Source organism: Gopherus flavomarginatus, chromosome 1, assembly GCF_025201925.1.
Source record: "Gopherus flavomarginatus isolate rGopFla2 chromosome 1, rGopFla2.mat.asm, whole genome shotgun sequence".
NCBI lineage: Eukaryota > Metazoa > Chordata > Testudines > Testudinidae > Gopherus > Gopherus flavomarginatus.
The window spans coordinates 59,166,589-59,187,091 of NC_066617.1; the positions used below are offsets into that span (position 1 = coordinate 59,166,589).

Sequence of the window (20,503 nt, forward strand, 5' to 3'; positions counted from 1 at the left end):
CACTGACCTGGAATCTAACACAGCTCCTATGAACTCTATGTTTTGATGCAGAGAAAGTGTGGATTTTTCTCTATTGACTTTGAGGCTCAGAGTGATGAGTAGCTTAATGTTATTTGGGATGATCTTCCTCAGATGAACTAGTCATCTAGGTATGGACAGAACTGAATCCCTTCTTTCCTTAAATGAGCTGGATAAAACAGCCTTTGTTGAAAATTTCCAGGACCCAGTGGACCAATGTCATCTGAGTCTAGGCTTCCAAAAGGTAAGAGTTAGTTGATGAAGGGGGGTGAAAGGAAGTGAATCATGAGAGGTTGTCAGGCTCTTGACACCAGTGTAAAACCTGCTTCCCAGTAGAGGATGCAGACTATGCAGCAACAAAAGAAGAAGAGGTGGAGGGTCATTGTCAGTGGAACCTCTCTGTCTTGGCAGCTTGGAGGCTGACAACATACTATGCAGAGGGACACTGACTGAAGAAAGCTGTGGTCTTACTCGCTTCCTTCTTGGGAATGGAGCTTCGCCAGTTTACACCAGCTGAGGATCTGGTGTACAGTATTTAATTTTGAACATTTGCCTATTTTTATTTAAGCCTTATCTGACACTCTGTTATGTTTCTGGAACATACCTCTGATCTCAACCTATATTTGCCCCAAGTCAATATAAAGTTACCTTTATATTAATGATGTCACTCACAGATCTCTTTTTGTCCAATCTGAATGCTCAGCATCAGTTGGTTTTCCTTCAGTGCAAATGGGTTGAGTATGCTACGGACCAAATTCTTTCATTAAGGGACATACTAGAGTAGGCTGTAGGAGGAATTCAATGTCTCTGATCTCAATTCTAGGGTGTGCAACCACTGCACCATTCCTTCAAAAGTAGCAGCATGTGTTTCTGTCTGCAGCTAACCAGAGGGTCAGTATGCAGGAGAGGAGGAGGGAGGCTTGGTTCTGGTCTTCACCTCCTCATCATCCCTTTTGTGATGACGAGCACATACAGAGACACTATCTCTAAGCCGCTCTAGCATTTGGGTCTTCTCTTCCCTCCAGAACCTCAGCTGGTGTTAATTATGTACTACTATTATTAATTATTATTATTACTGTTGTTTATTACCATAGTGCCTCGGAACCTTAGTCAACATGAACCAGGACCCTATTGTGCTAGGCGCTGTACAAACACAGAGCGAAAATCACAGTCCCTGACCCAAACAGCTTACAATCGAAGTAGCTCCATTAGCTGAACCCAGCTGAGAATCTGATTATTATTTTTAAAATGCTTGTAGCACAAATATAAAATAACCTGGGCATTTTATTTCACAACAGCTACACAGTGTTACAAAAGCTACATGTTCTTACAACCGCTACAAAAATTGCACTGCTGTGTAAATTTATTATTTTACTTTAATATTACAGTGAATTATTATGTATTACTAATTCTTTTAATGTTTTATCAAATCAAGGGCTAGATTCTACCATGTTCACTTATGGTAAGTAGCACCTTACTGCACAGAAGTCAACAGGGCTACCAGCTAAGGTTCTGGCCCCAATCTTCTATGTTTACAGAAGGTCCTTATTTCAATACAGAATTCTGTCTGACTGGATGCAGATCTCCAGTAAATTTAAAGGGTATATAATTTTACAGGGAAAATACCAGAACAGTAATAAATTCACTTACTATTGGCAACATCACTTAGGTTTACTTACTATTGACATAAGTGTTAATATATAGTGCTGCAAGCTCCGTCCATGGTGGCGAACCATTTTGGTATCAGCTGTAACCATCACCTCTACATATCTTGGATAGGAAAGAAAACGTTTTTTCCGGGAATGTGGATTGCTTCTATCAACCTCTATTGATAGATTTTTAAAAGCATACTCTAAAACTGTGGCCTTTTGTAAGATATTTAGGTCTTCATTTAAATTGCCATAGTCTGGAAATGGTAAAGTGATTTTCTTCATCTCTTTTTCTATAAGATAAAAAAACAGTTACTCTAGCATGCAGTTTCTAAACTTAACGAGAGTAAGTAGAAAGATTGCACAAAATAAAGTGAGAACGCTGTAATATTTACAATCTGCTTCCAAAATGAACCAATTTAAGCATAAAACATTAGATAGGGAAGCCTGAAACAGGAATAGCAAACGGGATATTTACAGTACACTATTATACAGCTGTCCAATATTTGGTATCATTGTAAGAAATGATACTGATACTACTCTAGTGCCTAAGAGCCCTAGTCAATGTGGACCAGGACTCTATTGTGCTAGGTGCTGTACAAACACAGAGCAAAAACATTGTCCTTGTCCCAAACAAGGGAAAGAGACATGTTATATACCTTTTAGAATGCAAATCATTTTAAAATTCAAACTGACAAGCTGGAAGGACAAGAGCAGTGTGATGTCCGCCTGCATGAACCTCAGTTTAAGGGGGAAAATCTGATACTATGCAGTTGTAGACAAGACAACAACTCATTGTAATAGGCTACACTCACCATCAAGGCTTAAAACAAACATAGATATAAAAGAAAGATCTTAGAACTGCTACCTAATTGCTGTCTCTGCCCAGACTCTGGCTGCACATGTTCAAAGGGGTTCTGCAAGGACACAGATTAATTGCATTAAATGTATGTGAAGAAGTCAAAGAAGCAAGAATTTGACACACAGAGGAGGAAGAAAGAGAGGACAAAGGAAAGCATAATCAAGGGCCAGGTTGTGAAGCCTTCCCTGTTTGTGCTCCTTGACCACAAGGCCTGCTCCAAGCTAATGCCACTAGTCTCATCAAGGGAAGTAGGAAAGACAGTGAAGTTGGGGCCACTGCCCCCCTCAGCCAACTAAACTAAGCTAGCACAGGGAGGAGGAACTCATGATCTATACTTCCAAAGGGTGATGAAACTGTAGTGCCACTGTAGCACATAGCTAGCCACAGCCACAATCCCCCCCACCCTCCAATGTTCTTTAGCCCATAATATACTATAGCACAAACCAAAAAGTTACCCCTACCGTAATTGATACGTTAAGCATAGAAAAGTTTTATGCATGCACAAGTGCTGCTTTTTATATATAAGTCATAAGCTTTATTAAATGTCAAAATGAGCAGTGTATTTTCATGACCAAAAAGGGAATTTATCATCTGGTGAGCAAATAACATACACATTTAAAACATTTACAATCAATGTTTACCAAATATTCAAACAACTCAGAAGAAACTGTTCTGTAAAATCAAATAAATAATACAACTTTAGATAAATAAAAATGTATAATACATTAGCAATAATGTTGCTTAAGTTTGTGTTTACCTGAAAGACTGGAAAGGTACCAGTTCTGGTCTCTTCAGGTAAATAACGTATGTTTTATAATCTTCCATGAAAGGGATGGGATTGTTTTTCTTTAAAATAAAACAGGGACATTAAATACAAAAAATTACATTTAAATAGTAAAATTGTGACACAAACCAACAAAAGCCAGGAAGTGTATAAACAAGGCTGACACTGAAGACTTAACTCAGGTCATTACAGAGATTTTGTTTTATTTACACTTTTATGTCCTTACTATCATGTAAACATAATTTTTTGTATTTAATTAATTAAGGGCCTGAATTCTTTGTGCACCAAAAGCCCCTAGTCCCAATTTGAGGAGACATACCCGTGCTAGCTCTGACAGACACAGCCTTAGCAACACAAGCTCTAAGAGGGGCATGCCACCCTGACTATGTCCCCAGAGTCTCTGACGGGTATGTGTGCAGGGCACCTAGCCCTTCCATCACTTGTGCCGCCAGGGCTACCCACTATTTTTAGCACAGTAGCTGGATCAGTGCTAGGAGCAGGTATATCTCCTCAAACTTGGGATTACACCCCCAGCTTGAAGTTCACACATACCCTAAGACACCCAACTCCTTATATAATAAATGGGAAGAGTTAGGCCCCAGAGAATGTGATTCGCAAAAGCCAGCACACTGACTATGGAGCCGTGTAAGCTAGCCAGTAGGAAATACTGAAGAGAGGAACTTGGCCTAAGCCTTGCCTCCAAAGGGACTTCAGCACCTAAATCTAGCTGGTGTCATTCTTGCTCCTGCTCTAGCCCAATCCATATTTAATTATTTATACACAGTGGAACAGTTCCAACAGAAGAGACAGGAAGCCCTGCTGCAGAATATCCCCATAGCCTGGTAGTTAGGGCATTCTCCTGGGATTGTGAACTTGCATCCCCCACTTCTCATCTCACATTAGGCAGAGGAAGGAATTGAACTTGGTCTTCCACAGCTTGAGTGAGTGCCCTAATTGCTGAGTTAGATGTACTTTGAGAACATCTACCAGATCAGGCCCCAAATGCAACATGGGTGGGAAACACCTATGTTATGAATCCTACTCAGAATGATCAGTGAGTGAGGCACTGAGCTGCTGTGCGCTGTCAGGATTGAGGTGGCTTTGCACATGCTCAGCAGTAGAAACTTGAGTACCTAGGGGCTTCAGTCCCCTGCATAATTAGGAGGCACCTGAACAGGGGTTTTGTAAATGTCAGTAGGGCCTAAATGTCAGACTTAGGTGCTAAAGTGGCAGCAAGACTCCTAGGTTCCCCTTGTGACTCCCATACTGGATGTCTAAAACAAGCCAACCATAATAAATATCCAAAGTCTGATTTGCCTGTCAGAGGCTAACAATGGATTAACTCGATTGAAGTCAATGGATGTATACTGATATAAAATCAATGTAAATGAGGAGAGGCACCCAACAGCAATTTTCTAAATGCATCTTCTACGGAATACAAAAACTGTGAATCTACTTGTAAATGGTTCTGCTACTTTTCAGGAGTAAATGAATCTGATCCTTTATTTTTTAGCACAACTCTGTCTGAACAAGTACAGCAAATACAGCAAAGGTTTTCAGTAGAGCTGATTTGTTATCTGATACTTAAACTGAAATGCTAATTATTCGGTGAAGATACAGTCATAAAGGGTCACATTTTCCTACTCTTACTCACAGTGAGTAGCACCATATTCCATGAGGAGTACCTTTGATATCAAGTGCAAATATGTACGGTGTAAGTACTCAGTGAGAATAAGGGTGACAGAATATGGCTCCAAATGCATAATATTACTCCTAATATTTTTAAAAGCACTGAACTATAATTTATGCCCACAGTTAAAAGAAAAATGACCACACGATTTCCCATGTATAGCCACATGGCTACATGTAAGGGGGCTTAACTGGATTTTAGTATCATAATTCACTGGATTGTGATAACAAAGGTATCATTTCTGAGAGAATTATGCTGGTGGAGAGTATGTAAATAGTATGTAATTGAATTGGCATACCAGTCACTGGACAATGTTCAGCAATATAAAGGCCTTCAGGAGGTCACTGTATCTCCACCATGTGTTGCCATATGTTGTCCTGCCTTCAGAACCAGGAAGAGCTTACAAGAGGATGGGGACTGGGATACAATGAACAATATCAACAAAGACCTATTAAAATTGGAATCTGGCAGCTTTCAGAAAACTTACAATTATCAGTTTAACATGTCAATGGATCTGATCTGTGAGGGTATGTCTACACTGCAAAAAGCAATAGTGAGTCTCAGGACCGGGTCAAATGACAGGCTATAAATAGCAGCATAGACATTTCTGCTTAGGCTGAAGCCTGGGCTCTAAGACCCTCACCAGGTTTCAGAACCTGGGTGCCAGCCCAGCAGGAATGTCTACACTACTATTTTTAGCCCTATAGCACAGGCCCCATGAGCCCGAGGCAGTTGACCTGGGCTCTGAGACTTATTGCCATGAGGGTTTTGTTGCAGTGTAGACATATCTTGAGAGGCTTACCATGCCTATATTTTTAATCTTTGAAAATCTAGGGCAATTTTAAGTTTTGGAGTATGAATGCTGGCAGGAGAGAGATCACTTGATCATTACGTGTTAGGTTCACTCCCTCTGGGACACCTGGAATTGAGTCACTGTAAGTAGACAGGATACTGGGCTCGATGGACCTTTGCTCTGACCCAGGATGGCCATTCTTATGAAAAAAACTTTATTTTAAACTGGAGACACATAGTTATGATGTGGGATATTTATTCACAGCTGTGCATTTATAAATGTTCATGAAAAAAAATTAATGAAAACAAGGGGATCAGATTTTGATCTCATTTATGCTCATGCTAGTTCATATCCATTCACTAACAATATTGTTCTTTATGATTTCAAAGTTCTCATAGCTTTCATGGGGGGGCATTTCAAGGAATTGTTCAATAGTGCTATGTCATACAATGCTACTGAGTTACAATTCAATAAAAATAGTGGATATATTTGTGACAGATATGGCTATTTCTTGCAATATCTTTTGGAGTTCTTATTGTATTAAGTTTATGTATAATTGGGGCCAGGAATTGAATGTAATTCCGTGGGAGAAGGTAACCAGTGTCCTCCAGGAGCTAAGAAGAGTAGGGGATGATTAGGCAAATTCACTCAGACTGTAACATCTACAGAGCGGTACCATCTTTGCCTAGGGAAGTTGTGGAATCTCCATCTCTGGAGATATTTAAGAGTAGGTTAGATAAATGGCTATTAGGGATGGTCTAGACAATATTTGGTCCTACCAAGAGGGCAGGGGACTGGACTCGATGACCTCTCGAGGTCCTTTCCAGTCCTGGAGTCTATGAGTCTATCTCCTGAGGAGGCTTGCCTGTACTAGTTCAGATTGGATTCTCAAGAGGCCAACAGTCAAAGAAAGAACTTTTGGATAAATAGCCTGAGTTTAAACTGACCCAGGGATTTTTTTCTGATCCAGCAAACAGAATCTTCTGTTCAATGGTAGAGCTCCAATCCTTACATGACGTTGGAAGGACTGACACCAACCAAAACCCTTATGGAAAGGGGGGTTCTTTTATGGTTTTTAATACATTTTCTCTGTAATACTTTTACCTTAAGAATAAATGCTCTTACTTAGAAAAAAACTGCATAGTAACTTAAAATTGTGGGCAATTACTCTGTTTATAGCCTCTGAGGAGAAAAGCAAAACATGCCTGCTTAAGTAGTCTGACCTGCTGGAGAATTCACACTGCAGGCAGGGAGTAGTACAGCCTCGGAAAAAAAAAAACCCAGTCAGGAGGGGGAGAGAGACATGTCTCCATCCAAGAGAGATAGCAGCTGGTGAGCCAGAAGCCTCAGTGGGTGCCCTTGGTGGACCATCGAGGAGGAATATAGGAACAGTTACCCTGAACTGTGACAATATTGAATTAACAAAAGGAGACTTAGCCCTTTCTCTCTACACAAATTTCTGGCAGTTTAAGCTACTTTTAAACCAACCTAAGAATATCTGTTCACAAACTTGCACCCAGCTTACTAAATCAGTTCAGAAGTACCCTTTTAGATAATTTGGTCATGCACAAATTTATACCAATTTAACTAAATAAATAGTTGCAAAACTCACTTTTAGTTATACTTGTCCAAGTTTGTGTGCAGACAAGGCCCTGTAGAATCTCTGATTTAGGTGAAACAATTAATGTGACAGGGAACTAGTCTGCTCTGTCTACACAGTCAGAGAACTTCAGCCACTGAACAGCCCACTTCAGTTTATTTACATTGGCTCTTTCCATCACGTTACTGATCCATACACCATAAATTATTAACAGTTTGGCCTCTTTTCTCTGCTGAGGCAAAGGAAGAGTTCTCAATCCATAGAATGTCCCTGGTTCCGACCCTGCTAGCCTCCCTCTCTCTCCCCTGCACTTCCTTCCTGTGCCTTCTTAGTCCTTCTGTGTTAATGGGCCAATTTACTCGTTAATCCTCCCCCAGCCCATTCTAACCCACTAATTAGGCCCCCATCAGGTCCATCCTGGGGGGACTTAATTGGTGTTTAAGTGACTAGAGTGCTGGCTCAGCTGTTGATTCCCAGTGCACTCTCACAATTACCTTTACAAAGCTAGTTTCCCAGAATCTTTCATTTTGTGGATATGATGGAAAGGGCAGAGAATGAAATGAGTTTTCTTTTTGAGAATTTTCTTTAACAAGATGTTGTACAAATCTGACCAAATTGAATGATTTATTTCACATGATTGTAGATGGATTCTTTTTGATAATATTGGAATAGTTCTTCATTGTTATGCAGTTTTGTTAACAGAACTATAGATAACTAACTCCTGCCTGTTTCTGCAGTTTCAAGTCTACCAGGCTTACGAAGTGTTGCAGCATCATAAAATGGCATATAGCAATACAAATATAAATAGAAACATGTTTTCACGCTAAGGGTAGTCTAGAAGTTCCTATTCAAAAAGCAACTGTTTGGTTAAAAGCGAAATTGATTAGAAAAACTGCAAAATCTGACAGACCAGTGAAATGACAATGACCATGATTTGGATAAAGGATAATGTGTAGTTTTTTTTTTAAAAGTGCTTTTATTAATTTTGTTTATTAAGTAGTACCTAAAACTAACCAAGAATGGGGCCTTATACAAACCTAGTGCAAGAGCAGACATTGAATAGAAATATAAAAGACAATTTCAGATCAGCACTCAAAAATTATAACTATCAGTGTAATATTTACATGATTTTGACTGAAACGCTTGCTTTTTTTTGGTACAAAGAATAATCTGAGGATTGATATTTCACTGATTTTAAAATAATGTACAAACTACCTGACAGACAATACCTATCAATGGATATCACCATATTTTTGAAGTAACCTTAATCAAAATACATATACAGAAATATAATTTCTATGGCATGTGTAATGCATGAGATTAGACTGTATGATCATAATAGTCCATTTCTGCCCTTAAAATCTATGAATAAACAGAGTTTTTACCTTATACTTACTGCTTCCAAGTTTAAAATCCACCTAACAAGATTCTAGGAATGTCACTGTGTCACTCTGAAGCCTAAAATGTCTTCTGAGTCCGACCGAGGTGATAGAAGCAGGTTCAAGTATGACAGAGCTCTTGTTGTTCAGAGCATAACCAACTTGAATCATTACTCAGTTTTGCAGTCTGTTACCACACAATTTTTAAGTTCTCAACCATTTTGACTTTATGAATTATACCAGTGAGGTGTACAGTTATAAGGCATGTATCTATGCCATGCCAAGAGTCCTGGATCACTGTGATATTAGAGGTAACTCAACTAATCGCCACCCTTCCTCCACAGCTAATCTATTTACAATTTCATTGACTGTATGAGGGAAACTGCATAGATGGTGGATTACTTGGCTCAACTGTCAAACCTATGTGCCCAGCTGCCACCCACACAAATCCACACATCCCTTCCAGCACAACCCCCCTAGACTTAAATCAACACAATCACCCAACCACTACACATAATAACCCCAAACACACATAGCTACTACTAAAACCACACCACTAAACATTTTCAGGGAATTGATCTTTTCAAATATTTAATCATATATTCCTTAAGAGGAAAGGGTACAATCTAACTTTCTTTTGATCACTATCCTCCTGAGAAAAATATGGTAATAATGAATTTTCAGTTTTGAAGAAACATTCATGAAATGCATGTACATTCAGAATGAGCTCACATTAGTTTCAATCTCATCAAAGCTAAAGAATTCATTAAACAGGATGCTTCTCAATGCCAGGTCAAACAAATCATAAACTACTTTCTCCAGTTTTCTGCTATGAAGCTGCACACTTTTGTATTTTCTTTGAAGTCATATAAACAAAGCCTTTATGCTCATATTAAAAGCACAAGAAAAGTATCTATTATGTCAATAAGTTTAAAACACTTAGCTACAATGAGAAATACTTCTAAAATAGTAGTCTTATAATAGTAAATTGCTATCCTACTGTTTGGAACAATAGTTGATGGACATCTAGAATCTCAAATAAATTATTTCTAAGCCCACTCTAAATGTTGGTCTAGATGTTGAACTTTGAGGGTAGCTGCAGATGTCTTTTCCTCCTATTACATCATGCTGCAGTCTTCAATAAATCATTAAGATGCATGCAGGTCTAAATACACAACTGCTGAAAAATTTACACTACACTACACTACTATGGGATAGCCTAATTTTGGCAATTAATTGATCTTTGCTTATTAGCGGTAAATATGCCCAATGGCCTGTGATGGGATGTTAGATGGGGTGGGATCTGAGTTACTACAGAGAATTCTTTCCTGGGTGTCTGGCTGGTGAGTCTTACCCATATGCTCAGGGTTTAGCTGATGGCCATATTTTGGGTTGGGAAGGAATTTTCCTCCAAGGTAGATTGGCAGAGTCCCTGGGGGTTTTTTGCCTTCCTCTGCAGTGCTGGGTACGGGTCACTTGCTGGAGGATTCTCTGCACCTTGAAGTCTTTAAACCATGATTTGAGGACTTCAGTGGCTCAGACATAGGTTAGGGGTTTGTTGCGGGAGTGGGTGGGTGAGATTTTGCGGCCTGTGTTGTGCAGGAGGTCAGAGTAGACAATCATAATGGTCCCTACTGACCTTAAAGTCTATGACTATGGGTATGTCTACACTATGGGATTATTCCGATTTTACATAAACCGGTTTTGTAAAACAGATTGTATAAAGTCGAGTGCATGCAGCCACACTAAACATATTAATTAGGTGGTGTGTGTCCATGTACCAAGGCTAGCGTCGATTTCTGGAGCGTTGCACTGTGGGTAGCTATCCCGTAGCTATCCCATAGTCCCCACAGTCTCCCCTGCCCATTGGAATTCTGGGTTGAGCTCCCAATGCATGATGGTGCAAAAACACTGTCGCGGGTGATTCTGGGTAAATGTCGTCACTCATTCCTTCCTCCATGAAAGCAACGACAGACAATCATTTCGCGAACTTTTTCCCTGGATTTCCCTGGCAGTGCAATAGCCATACCATGGCAACCATGGAGCCCGTTTTGCCTTTTGTACTGTATGTGTACTGGATGCCGCTGACAGAGGCGGTACTGCAGCGCTACACAGCAGCATTCATTTGCCTTTGCAAGATTGCATAGACGGTTATCAGTCGTTCTGTACTGTCTGCCATGCCATTGTAAATTGGCGATGAGATGACGGTTATCAGTCGTTCTGTACCGTCTGCTGTTGTCATGGGTGCTCCTCGCTGACCTTCGCTGGGGTCGGCTGGGGGTTATATCTAAAAATAGAGTCAGTCCTGCCTAAAATATGGGGCAAGTGTACTAGAGAACCAGTGTACCAGAGAGTACAGTCGCTCCGTGTCAGATCTTGCAGAAATGATGAGCTGCATGGCATTCTAGGGGGTTCCCCTGCAACAATCCCACCTATTGCTTCCCTCCTCCCCCAACCCTCCTGGGCTACCATGAAAATGTCCCCCTCATTTGTGTGATGAAGTAATAAAGAATGCAGGAATAAGAAACACTGACTTGTTAGTGAGATAAAATGAGGGGGAGGCAGCCTCCAGCTGCTATGATAGCCCAGGCAGGACATTAAAAGGTGGGTGGTGGTAGACCAGCATCCCACTGCTATGATAGTCCAGGCAGTACAGAATCTTTTCTTTAGACATGAAAGGGGGGGGCGGATGGAGCTCAGCCCCCAGTTGCTATGATGAAGACGGTTACCAGCCATTCTGTATCGTCTGCCAGGAATGACCGGGAGTCATTCCTATTCTTACCCAGGGGCCCCCAGCCGACCTCAGCTGAGGCCAGCCAGGAGCACTCACAGGATGATGACGAGGACGGCTACCAGTCCTTCTGCACTGTACCGTCTGCCACCGGGGAAGGGAGGGGAGAAGATGCTGCTGTTCAGTGCTGCAGCACTGTGTTTACCAGCAGCATGCAGTAGACATATAGTGACATTGAAAAAAGTCAACAAACGATTTTTTTCCCTTTTCTTTCACGGGTGGAGTGGGGGGGTAAATTGACAAGATATACCTTGAACCACCTCGGACAATGTGTTTGACCCTACAGGCATTGGGAGCTCAGCCAAGAATGCAAATGCTTTTCGGAGACTGCGGGGACTGTGGGATCGCTGGAGTCCTCAGTACCCCCTTCTCTCCCTCCATGAGCGTCCACTTTATTCTTTGGCTTTCCGTTACGCTTGTCACACAGCACTGTGCTACGGACTCTGTATCACAGCCTGGAGATTTTTTTCAAATGCTTTGGCATTTCGTCTTCTGTAACGGGGCTCTGATAGAACAGATTTGTCTCCCCATACAGAGATAAGATCCAGTATCTCCCGTAGGGTCCATGCTGGAGCTCTTTTTGGATTTGGGACTGCATCGCCACCCGTGCTGATCAGAGCTCCACGCTGGGCAAACAGGAAATGCAATTCAAAAGTTCGAGGGGCTTTTCCTGTCTACCTGGCCAGTGCATCTGAGTTCAGATTGCTTTCCAGAGCGGTCACAGTGGTGCACTGTGGGATACCGCCCGGAGGCCAATACCGTCGATTTGCGGCCACACTAACCCTAATCCAACATGGCAATACCGATTTCGGCGCTACTCCTCTTGTCAGGGAGGAGTACAGAAACCAGTTTTAAGGGCCCTTTATATTGATATAAAGGGCCTCATTGTGTGGACGGGTGTAGGGTTAAATTGGTTTAACGCAGCTAAATTTGGTTTAAACGCATAATGTAGACCAGGCCTATGACTCTAAAAACACAACTCAGGGAATTATAGACCAGTCCGCTTAACTTCAGTACCCAGAAAGATAATGGAGCAAATACTTAAGCAATCTATTTGCAGACACCTAGAAGAGATAAAGTGATAAGTAGGGCCCTATTAAATTCATAGCCATGAAAAATAAGTCATGGACTGTGAAATCTGGTCTTTTGTGTGCTTTTATCCTATAATATACAGATTCCACAGGGGAAACCAGCATTTTTCAAACTGGGGGTCTTGACCCAAAAGGGAGTTTGCAAAGTTATGTAAGGGGGGCTGCGGTATTGCCACCCTTACTTCTGCGCTGCCTTCAGAGCTGGGTGGTTGGAGAGTGCTGGCGGTTGCCCAGGTGCCCAGCACTGAAGGCAGCGCAGAAGTAAGGGTGACAATATCATACCATGCCACCCTTCTGTGCTGTTGCTGGCAGTGGCTTTGCCTTCAGAACTTGGCTCCCAGCCAGCAATGATTGCTCTCCAGCTGCCCAGCTCTGAAGGCAGCACTGCTGGCAGCAGCAGTGCAGAAGTAAGGGTAGCAGTACCGCAACCCACCCTACAACAACCTTGTGACACCCTCCCACCCACAACTCCTTTTTGGATCAGGATCCCTACAATTACAACACCGTGAAATTTCAGATTTAAATAGCTGAAATCATGAAATTAATTATTTTAAAAATATGATGACTCTGAAACTGATTGAAATGGACCATGATTTTGGTAGGGCCTTAGTGATAAGTAACAGTCAGCATGGATTTGTCAAGAATAAAAAGTGTCAAACCAACTTAATAGCTTTCTTTGACAGGTTAAAGGGGAAGCAGTAGATGTGGTATATCTTGACTTTAGTAAGTCTTTTGATACTGTTTCACATGACCTTCTCATAAACAAACTAGGGAAAAACAGCCTAGGTGAGGTTACTTTAATGTGGGTGCATAACTGGTTGGAAAAGCATTCCTACAGAGTAGTTATCAGTGGTTCACAGTCAAGCTGGAAAGGCATATCAAGTGGGGTCCTGCAGGGATCAGTTCTGGACCAGTTCTGTTTAATATCCTCATCAATGATTTAGATTATGGCATAGAAAGTGCACTTATAAAGTTTGTGGATGATACCAAGCTGGGAGGGGTTGCAAGTGCTTTGGAGGACAGGATTAAAATTCAAAAAGATCTGGACAAACTGAAGAAATGGTCTGAAGCAAATAGGATGAAATTCAATAAGGACAAAGGCAAAGTACTCCACTTAGGAAAGAACAATCAGTGACACACATACAAAATGGGAAATGACTGCCTAGGAAGGCATATTGCAGAAATGCAGGGGGTTCATAGTGGATCACAAGCTAAATATGAGTCAACAGTGTAACACTGTTGCAAAAAAAATCAAATATTCTGAGACATATTAGCAGGAATGTTGTAAGCAAGACACAAGAAGTAATTCCTCTGCTCTACTCCATGCTGATTAGGCCTCAGCTGGAGTACTGTGTCCAGTTCTGGGCTCCACATTTCAGGGAATATGTGAGCAAACAAGAGTAAGTCCACAGAAGAGCAACAAAAATAATTCAAGGTCTAGAAAACATGATCTATGACAGAAGACTGAAAAAATGGGTTTGTTTAGTCTGGAGAAGAGAAGACTGGGGGGGACATGATAGCAGTTTTCAAGTACATAGAAGATTGTTGCAAGGAAGAGGGAAAGAAATTGTCTTTAATCTCTGAGGTCAGGACAAGAAGCAATGGGCTGAAATTGCAGCCAGGTTGGTCTAGGTTGGACATTATGAAAAACTTCCTCTCTGTCAGGGAGGTTAAGCACTGGAATAAACTGCCTAGGATAATTGTGGAATCTCTGTCATTGGAGATTTTTAAGAGCAAGTTAGACAAACACCTGTCAGGGATGGTCTAGATAATACTTAGTCCTGCCTTGAGTGCATGGAACTGGACTAGAAGACCTCTCGAGGTCCCTTCTAATCTTTCAATTCTATGAATATATAACTGTTTTAAAGCACTGTGCTACGTTCACTATTTGTCATTATGCTATTAGTAGTGGGTTTTTTTCCCTTTCATATTCAAGTGAATCATCTCCTAAACTGTGAAGCTTTGAAAATTACTGCCAATATGTTGTGACATATCCTAATTCTATGCTCCTCAGGTACCCCTTTTTCTGTTTCTCAATGTTAATGTATTAATATAATATGAATGTCATATGAATATAAAATATTTTAAAAATGTATATAATGAGACATTAGTACCTACATTAATAGTAAATAGTAGATAATACAGTATATTATAGGACAGGAAGATTTAATGTATTACTGTTTAGATTTATTTGCACTAAATTTCATTTATTTTGTGAATCTACATAAAAGCTGAAAATATGTCCCTGATGCTGCAAAAATGTAATCTATGGAAGAATCATTGTGAAAAATAAAGCATGTGCATAAGTCTTTGAAGGACTGATGCATATTTTTGCAAGCTAATTTATCTTACATTTAAAGTGGGACATTTGTTTTTCACCAATGTTTGTTAGGTCTATGTGAAACGAATAAATAAAATACATTCTAAGTTCCCAATTACAGCGATAGTCATTAATATTACTAAGGAAAAACATTTTTTAAACATACCATTTGTTAAAACACTAAAAACCATAGTGAACAGACATAGATATCAGAATTTAAAGTATAACTATACCTGAAACTTCACAAGGTTTATGGGATTTCTGATAAATGTCATTTTTTAAATCTTCATGTCTGTATATAAGATGTGGTTTGTTATGATCATCTTCGTGCTCATCTCCATCTGCCTTCATCAACGGTTCTAAAAAATATTCCCCATCATGTGCTTTAAAGGTGCCCATCTGAAAATAAGACAGAGCCAGTCAATGTATTTTCCTCTGAAAACTGTATTTTACACCAGTGATTTTATATGTGCAGTAAAATTTGTATGAAATACTCAAAATTAACTACATGTACTCTGCGTTCTATTATGCTGTCATTGACATTTCTGGAGTTTTTTTTAATTGTGTATTATACACAAATCTTTATCACCATCCTCAGTCTCTATGGCCCCAATCTTGCGAGTACTTCCACACATGCAGACCATTGAGTCCACTCAAAGTCCCACTGACTTCCAGACTGGGGCTTAAGTTTAGAATTTTCTGCTCCAAGGTCCACTCAGATTTGGAGAGCAGGGCAATCTTAACTACAGAGTTTTATCAGCATGTCATATTTCTGTATTGAGCTGTTGCCCTTTGTTTTTTGCAGATATAACCGTTTTCTCTTAACATTTCAATTTTACAGTACATTAAAGTGACGCTTTTCTTGAAAACTAAACTACTAAAAAAATTATTTAAAATAAGGTTTTGATACATTTTCTTATAATGGTTTTCTGTCCTTTTGCTGAATGAAAGAACTACAAACAGAGGAAAGTGACTGAGCATATAGGGGAATCTGTGACATTGATGGTACACAGAATGCTATCACATGCTCAAAAGTAAGAAAAAAAAAAGTCCCAGAACCCCTGAAGATCCTTCAACTGAGACACCCTATACAGCATCTTTCCTCTTCTACCCTTCTTATAATTATAACTGTAACTTGTTGGTTATTTTATTTTATAAAAAGTACATGCACATTAGGAAGAAGGTATACACCAGAAGGTAGAGCTTCTGGCAGTGGGGAAACACAAAAGTCTTATGCCTTTGGCTAAGGTTTATTTGGAATTCAGAAGCTTTAGAGCGTGACCTGAAAGTGGAGGTGCTAAAGAGTATACCCGTGGAAATGCTGGTCTGCAATGATATTTTGCATATGACTAAGCCTGCTAATGTTGTAACCTGTAGTAAAAACAAATATTGTGCTGGAATCCCAATAAGAAATGGTAAAGACCCAGAAACTACTAAGGGAGGAGGGGAAGGACTCTCCAGCTCCACTGCAGCAGAAGAAATTAGTCTGTTTCCAGGTGTGGGAGAGGCTGAAGCCAACTCCTATATGGCAGAGGAAAAGAAGCATTAATTGAAGTGCTCGTCCTGCACACAAGACATCCCACTGAAGGCAAATGAGGCATTGTGTAGCATCCAAGGACAGAAACCTTGTTCATTGCATTCCCAACTCCCTCCAGGAACATGAGACCTACTCATGAACTCATCCCATCAGCTTGGATTCTGATTTGAAGGGGATAAAAATCACTGACAAAGAGAAACTCCATCTCTTTATGCTCTCTGGACTCTGATGGGCAGAGATTCCTAAACGTAAGTAAGAGATCCCCATGTTGCTTGGCATGGGTCAGCCCTAAAGAACAGCTTATTATAGAAGTGTATATTGCCTTCTTAAATCTGAGACTAACTCATGTGTGCATGTTTTCTATTTTAACCTAGTAAATAACTCTTATTTCTTTTCTTAGTTAATAAATCTTTAGTTAATTGGCCACAGGAGTTGCCTTTGATTTGAGATCTGAGTAGAAATGACCTAGGGTAAGTGACTGGTCCTTTGGGACCAAGAGCCCTGGAAAACCGCTCAAGCAGTTGTTTGAGACTGTCCAGCATTGTGAGGAATCAATGTTGCTAGCATATGATTGTCCTTTTGCTAGTCACTTGGGGGCACAGAGAACCTATGAGAGATTAAAAAAAAATTTTTTATTGGCCAGGGATATAGAATGATGTGAAAAATTATTGCAGGTCTTGTGAATTATGCCAAAAGGAAAAGACCTGCACGGCCACAGAAAGTTCTCCTACATCCTTTGCCTGTGGTACAAGAGCATTTTATAGGATAGCAGTGAACATTATGGGTCCTATGCCTACCCAAAGGGAGAAGAAATATATCCTGGTGGTAGTGTGTCCACTGTGCCTGTTTGATGCTTTCATATTATGTATGTTGTGTAAAGTGCAAAAGACAAAACAGCCCCCATAACTGATACATCAATTTCCCCACCACTGCTTCCTCTCATGCCTCACTCTGCAGAGGTAGGATTTTCTTGGTGTCAGGTAGATCTAAATTCTTGGAAAGGCCTGGGCACACAGCTCTATGTGGCACAGCATACGCTCAGTTCAGCTTTTCCACACTCATTACTTTTGTGCTGTGTGGTTTTTGAGGGAACAGTGAGAACTCTATCTGCGTCCCTGGGGGTGGGGGAAGGGCTCAGAATCTCAGACTCCCGGCAACCAGAAGTTCTACAGCGTGTCAGAGACAGCCTTGAGTGCATATAACCTTCTGGTCAAAAGGTCCTAGGGGCAGAGAGACGGAGGTCCTGTCACTCAGACTTAAGGGAGAAAGCTTTTGTTAAGATTTATATTATTTCATTTTTTGAATTACCAATACGGTCAACCCTAAGAATGGGATAAGATTGACTTTATGCAGTTTGCACAGCCTTTATCTATACATTAATTCATTCTGTGCCCCCCTTCTCTTCACACTCTACACCTTATCTCTGGGCAGGGAAGACAAAAATTATTATAAAAATCAACATTTTAAATTTAAACCAGATTTTTTCTTTATACGTTGCTACTATTTTTCTTTCTTCCCATTTTATAGTTTCAAATTACCAGAGTGGATATTTTGTTTCTTTAATTAGTTTTCCAGTTGAGAACAGAATTTAAGATTTCACACAGAAATGTTTTCTACTAAGAAGTTTCACATTTAAAAATGCTTCTCTGAACCAAAAAGATAAGCCCAGTCACATGCCTCCTTAATATCTTACTCTGAGAACACAAACTCAAACACAAAATTCAGTTGATAAGCAAACAGCTTGTGATATATTCATAACCAACATCTTGCAAATATTGAACTGCCAAAAGTCGAGAAAGCTGAAAGGCTTGGACCAGGCTATGTTCCTCCATCAGAGTTTGCTTTTTGAAATCAATAGGAGGAGTGTTCTTAAGATACTTAAACAATTTGGAAAATTCCATTCCCAGGGCATATATATGGGCTCCCCTGAGGAGCCTAATATTAGACTTACATGTTTAAAAATATTGGCTTGTGTATAGAAAGTTCACAATAACTTTGTTAAGGTATTTAAAATCAAAATAGCATTTCATTGTTAATATTGAAGCTATTTTGTTTTGAACTAGCAGATTTTATTGATAATAAAAATACAGTTTACCTCCAGATGCTGCAAACACTTATGTACATGCTTAACTTTTGGTTTAAGTAGTTCCAGTAAAGTCAATGAGACAAGTCGAGTGGGTAATGTTATACAACTAATGTAAATTTTTTGTATCATCAGGGCCTTCATTTTCAATATTAAGAATTTTGTCTGCCAGTTTTGTAAATTTCAAATAAGATACCTTACCCCTAGTGGAGTTTAAAAACAAACCAATAAACAGCAGCATTTATAATTTAGGTCATTATATATTTCAATTTATAGTTACAGTAGCACATTTTCAAATCAGTTTTACAAATCCTCAATTTAATTTAAATCAATTATTTTGTTTAAAAAAAATCGAGTTATTTAAATAAATAATTTAACTTGCCTAGATTTAAAACATTCCATCCTGTCTCTGAGTGATCTTCTCTGTAAATGTAACTTTAGCTATCAGCTTTATGCTGTAGACTCACAAACCTTTCTCTCTGTTCCAGATCTGTCTTCCTATATTCATAAGAAAATGTCAGCTTGTCTTTCTGACATTTCATTATGATGATCAGCTCTCAACTAAAATTTAACATGGGCAAAACTGAGCTCCTGATATCTCCACCAAAGCCCTCATGTCTACTGTCTCTATTATCAAGTGGACAACACCACAATCCTCCATGTTGCTCAGACCCATAATCTCATTTCATCTTCATTTTTGATTTGGCCTTCTCTTTTGACCCACACATCCAGACAACAACTAAATCTTGCTGCTTCTTGCTACACAATATATTCAAGATCAACCTTGATGTCCACTACCTTGACTACCTGAATTCCATTCTTCTTGTCTGCTTTTTCCCCATAAACACTTTCATGCTTTCTCCAATACAACATATTTAATATATGGGGAAAACTCTCAATCAAAATCCATAAAGCCAACATTTTATCCTTCTTTCAATCTTTCCTTAAAATTCTACTCTGCTGTAACACACACAGAAAACTACTAATTGGTAAAGGATAGAAAGGAGACAAGTAGTGACTACTACCACTGATAGGTTAAGAACTGTATCCACAGTTAATCTATGATGAAATATCCAATTATTTTTGTTACCTACCTCATCTTCAATCCCCTCTTCGCCACCTATATGTTTGTCTAATTCACCTGTTATGTCTTTTCTTTTAGACTGCAACATCTTTGGGACAGGGACTGTCATTTACGATATGTTTATATAGTACCTATTACAAAAAGACCTGGATCTGGCTTAGGCCTATAAGATCTATTATAACATAAATAATATTTTGAACAAAATTGGAATGGTCTCTGCTTAGGAAGCTTTTTAAGATACAATATCTCACAAACGATCAAGGTCAGAATACTTGCAATTATACCATTGGAAAGTTAGAAATTTGTGCTTTGTATATTTGCTCTGAATATTAGACCATTTCATCACATTATTCCTATTACCAAGTTGCCTCTGTTCCCTATTTAATTTCTAACCCAATTTAGTCACTGTTGTCTTGAAAACAGCTAGTATAAATGATGTACACCACCTGAAAAGGTTAGAATCTGAACTCTTAGCTGCAGGAGAATATGGAACTATGAACTATTAAAATTATGCCATAATTGAAGTGTGGAGGGGAAGCACACCAGGAATTAGAATAATCAATAATTTGTATTATTAAATGTTAATTATGTAAATTATAAAGTTCTCTAGTTAAATAAAACAAAGTTCATTTGAGTGGCCAATGTAGTTACATCTCTGATACATTTTACTTTGATTTCATAAAATAGTTCCTTTTTCTACATTCAAAAGACGTTTCAATGACCCAAATAAGTTAAAAGGAAAGAATGCTGGATGTTATCTGCTTTTTCCTCCTCTGACAGATATTTTCTCCATTTAATAGGACTCTTGTATTTCCCATTAAA

The 20,503-nt window shown here is 39.5% G+C and overlaps 1 protein-coding gene across 3 annotated transcripts in view; it reads right to left on the minus strand.

The window, feature by feature from the left end:
- ADAMTS20 (ADAM metallopeptidase with thrombospondin type 1 motif 20) overlaps window positions 1–20,503 on the minus strand; it is a 182,089-nt gene that overhangs the window by 138,423 nt on the left and 23,163 nt on the right. For 2 of the 3 annotated variants that reach the window (XM_050936005.1, XM_050936004.1), the window contains exons 3-4: window positions 15,211–15,376; window positions 1,698–1,960 (exon numbers count right to left, since the gene is read on the minus strand). In XM_050936005.1, the coding sequence (XP_050791962.1) occupies window positions 1,698–1,960; window positions 15,211–15,376 (429 nt within the window). Of the gene's footprint in view, window positions 1–1,697; window positions 1,961–3,286; window positions 3,360–15,210; window positions 15,377–20,503 lie in introns of those variants that run through there. The other variant, XM_050936007.1, reaches the window with a different exon arrangement.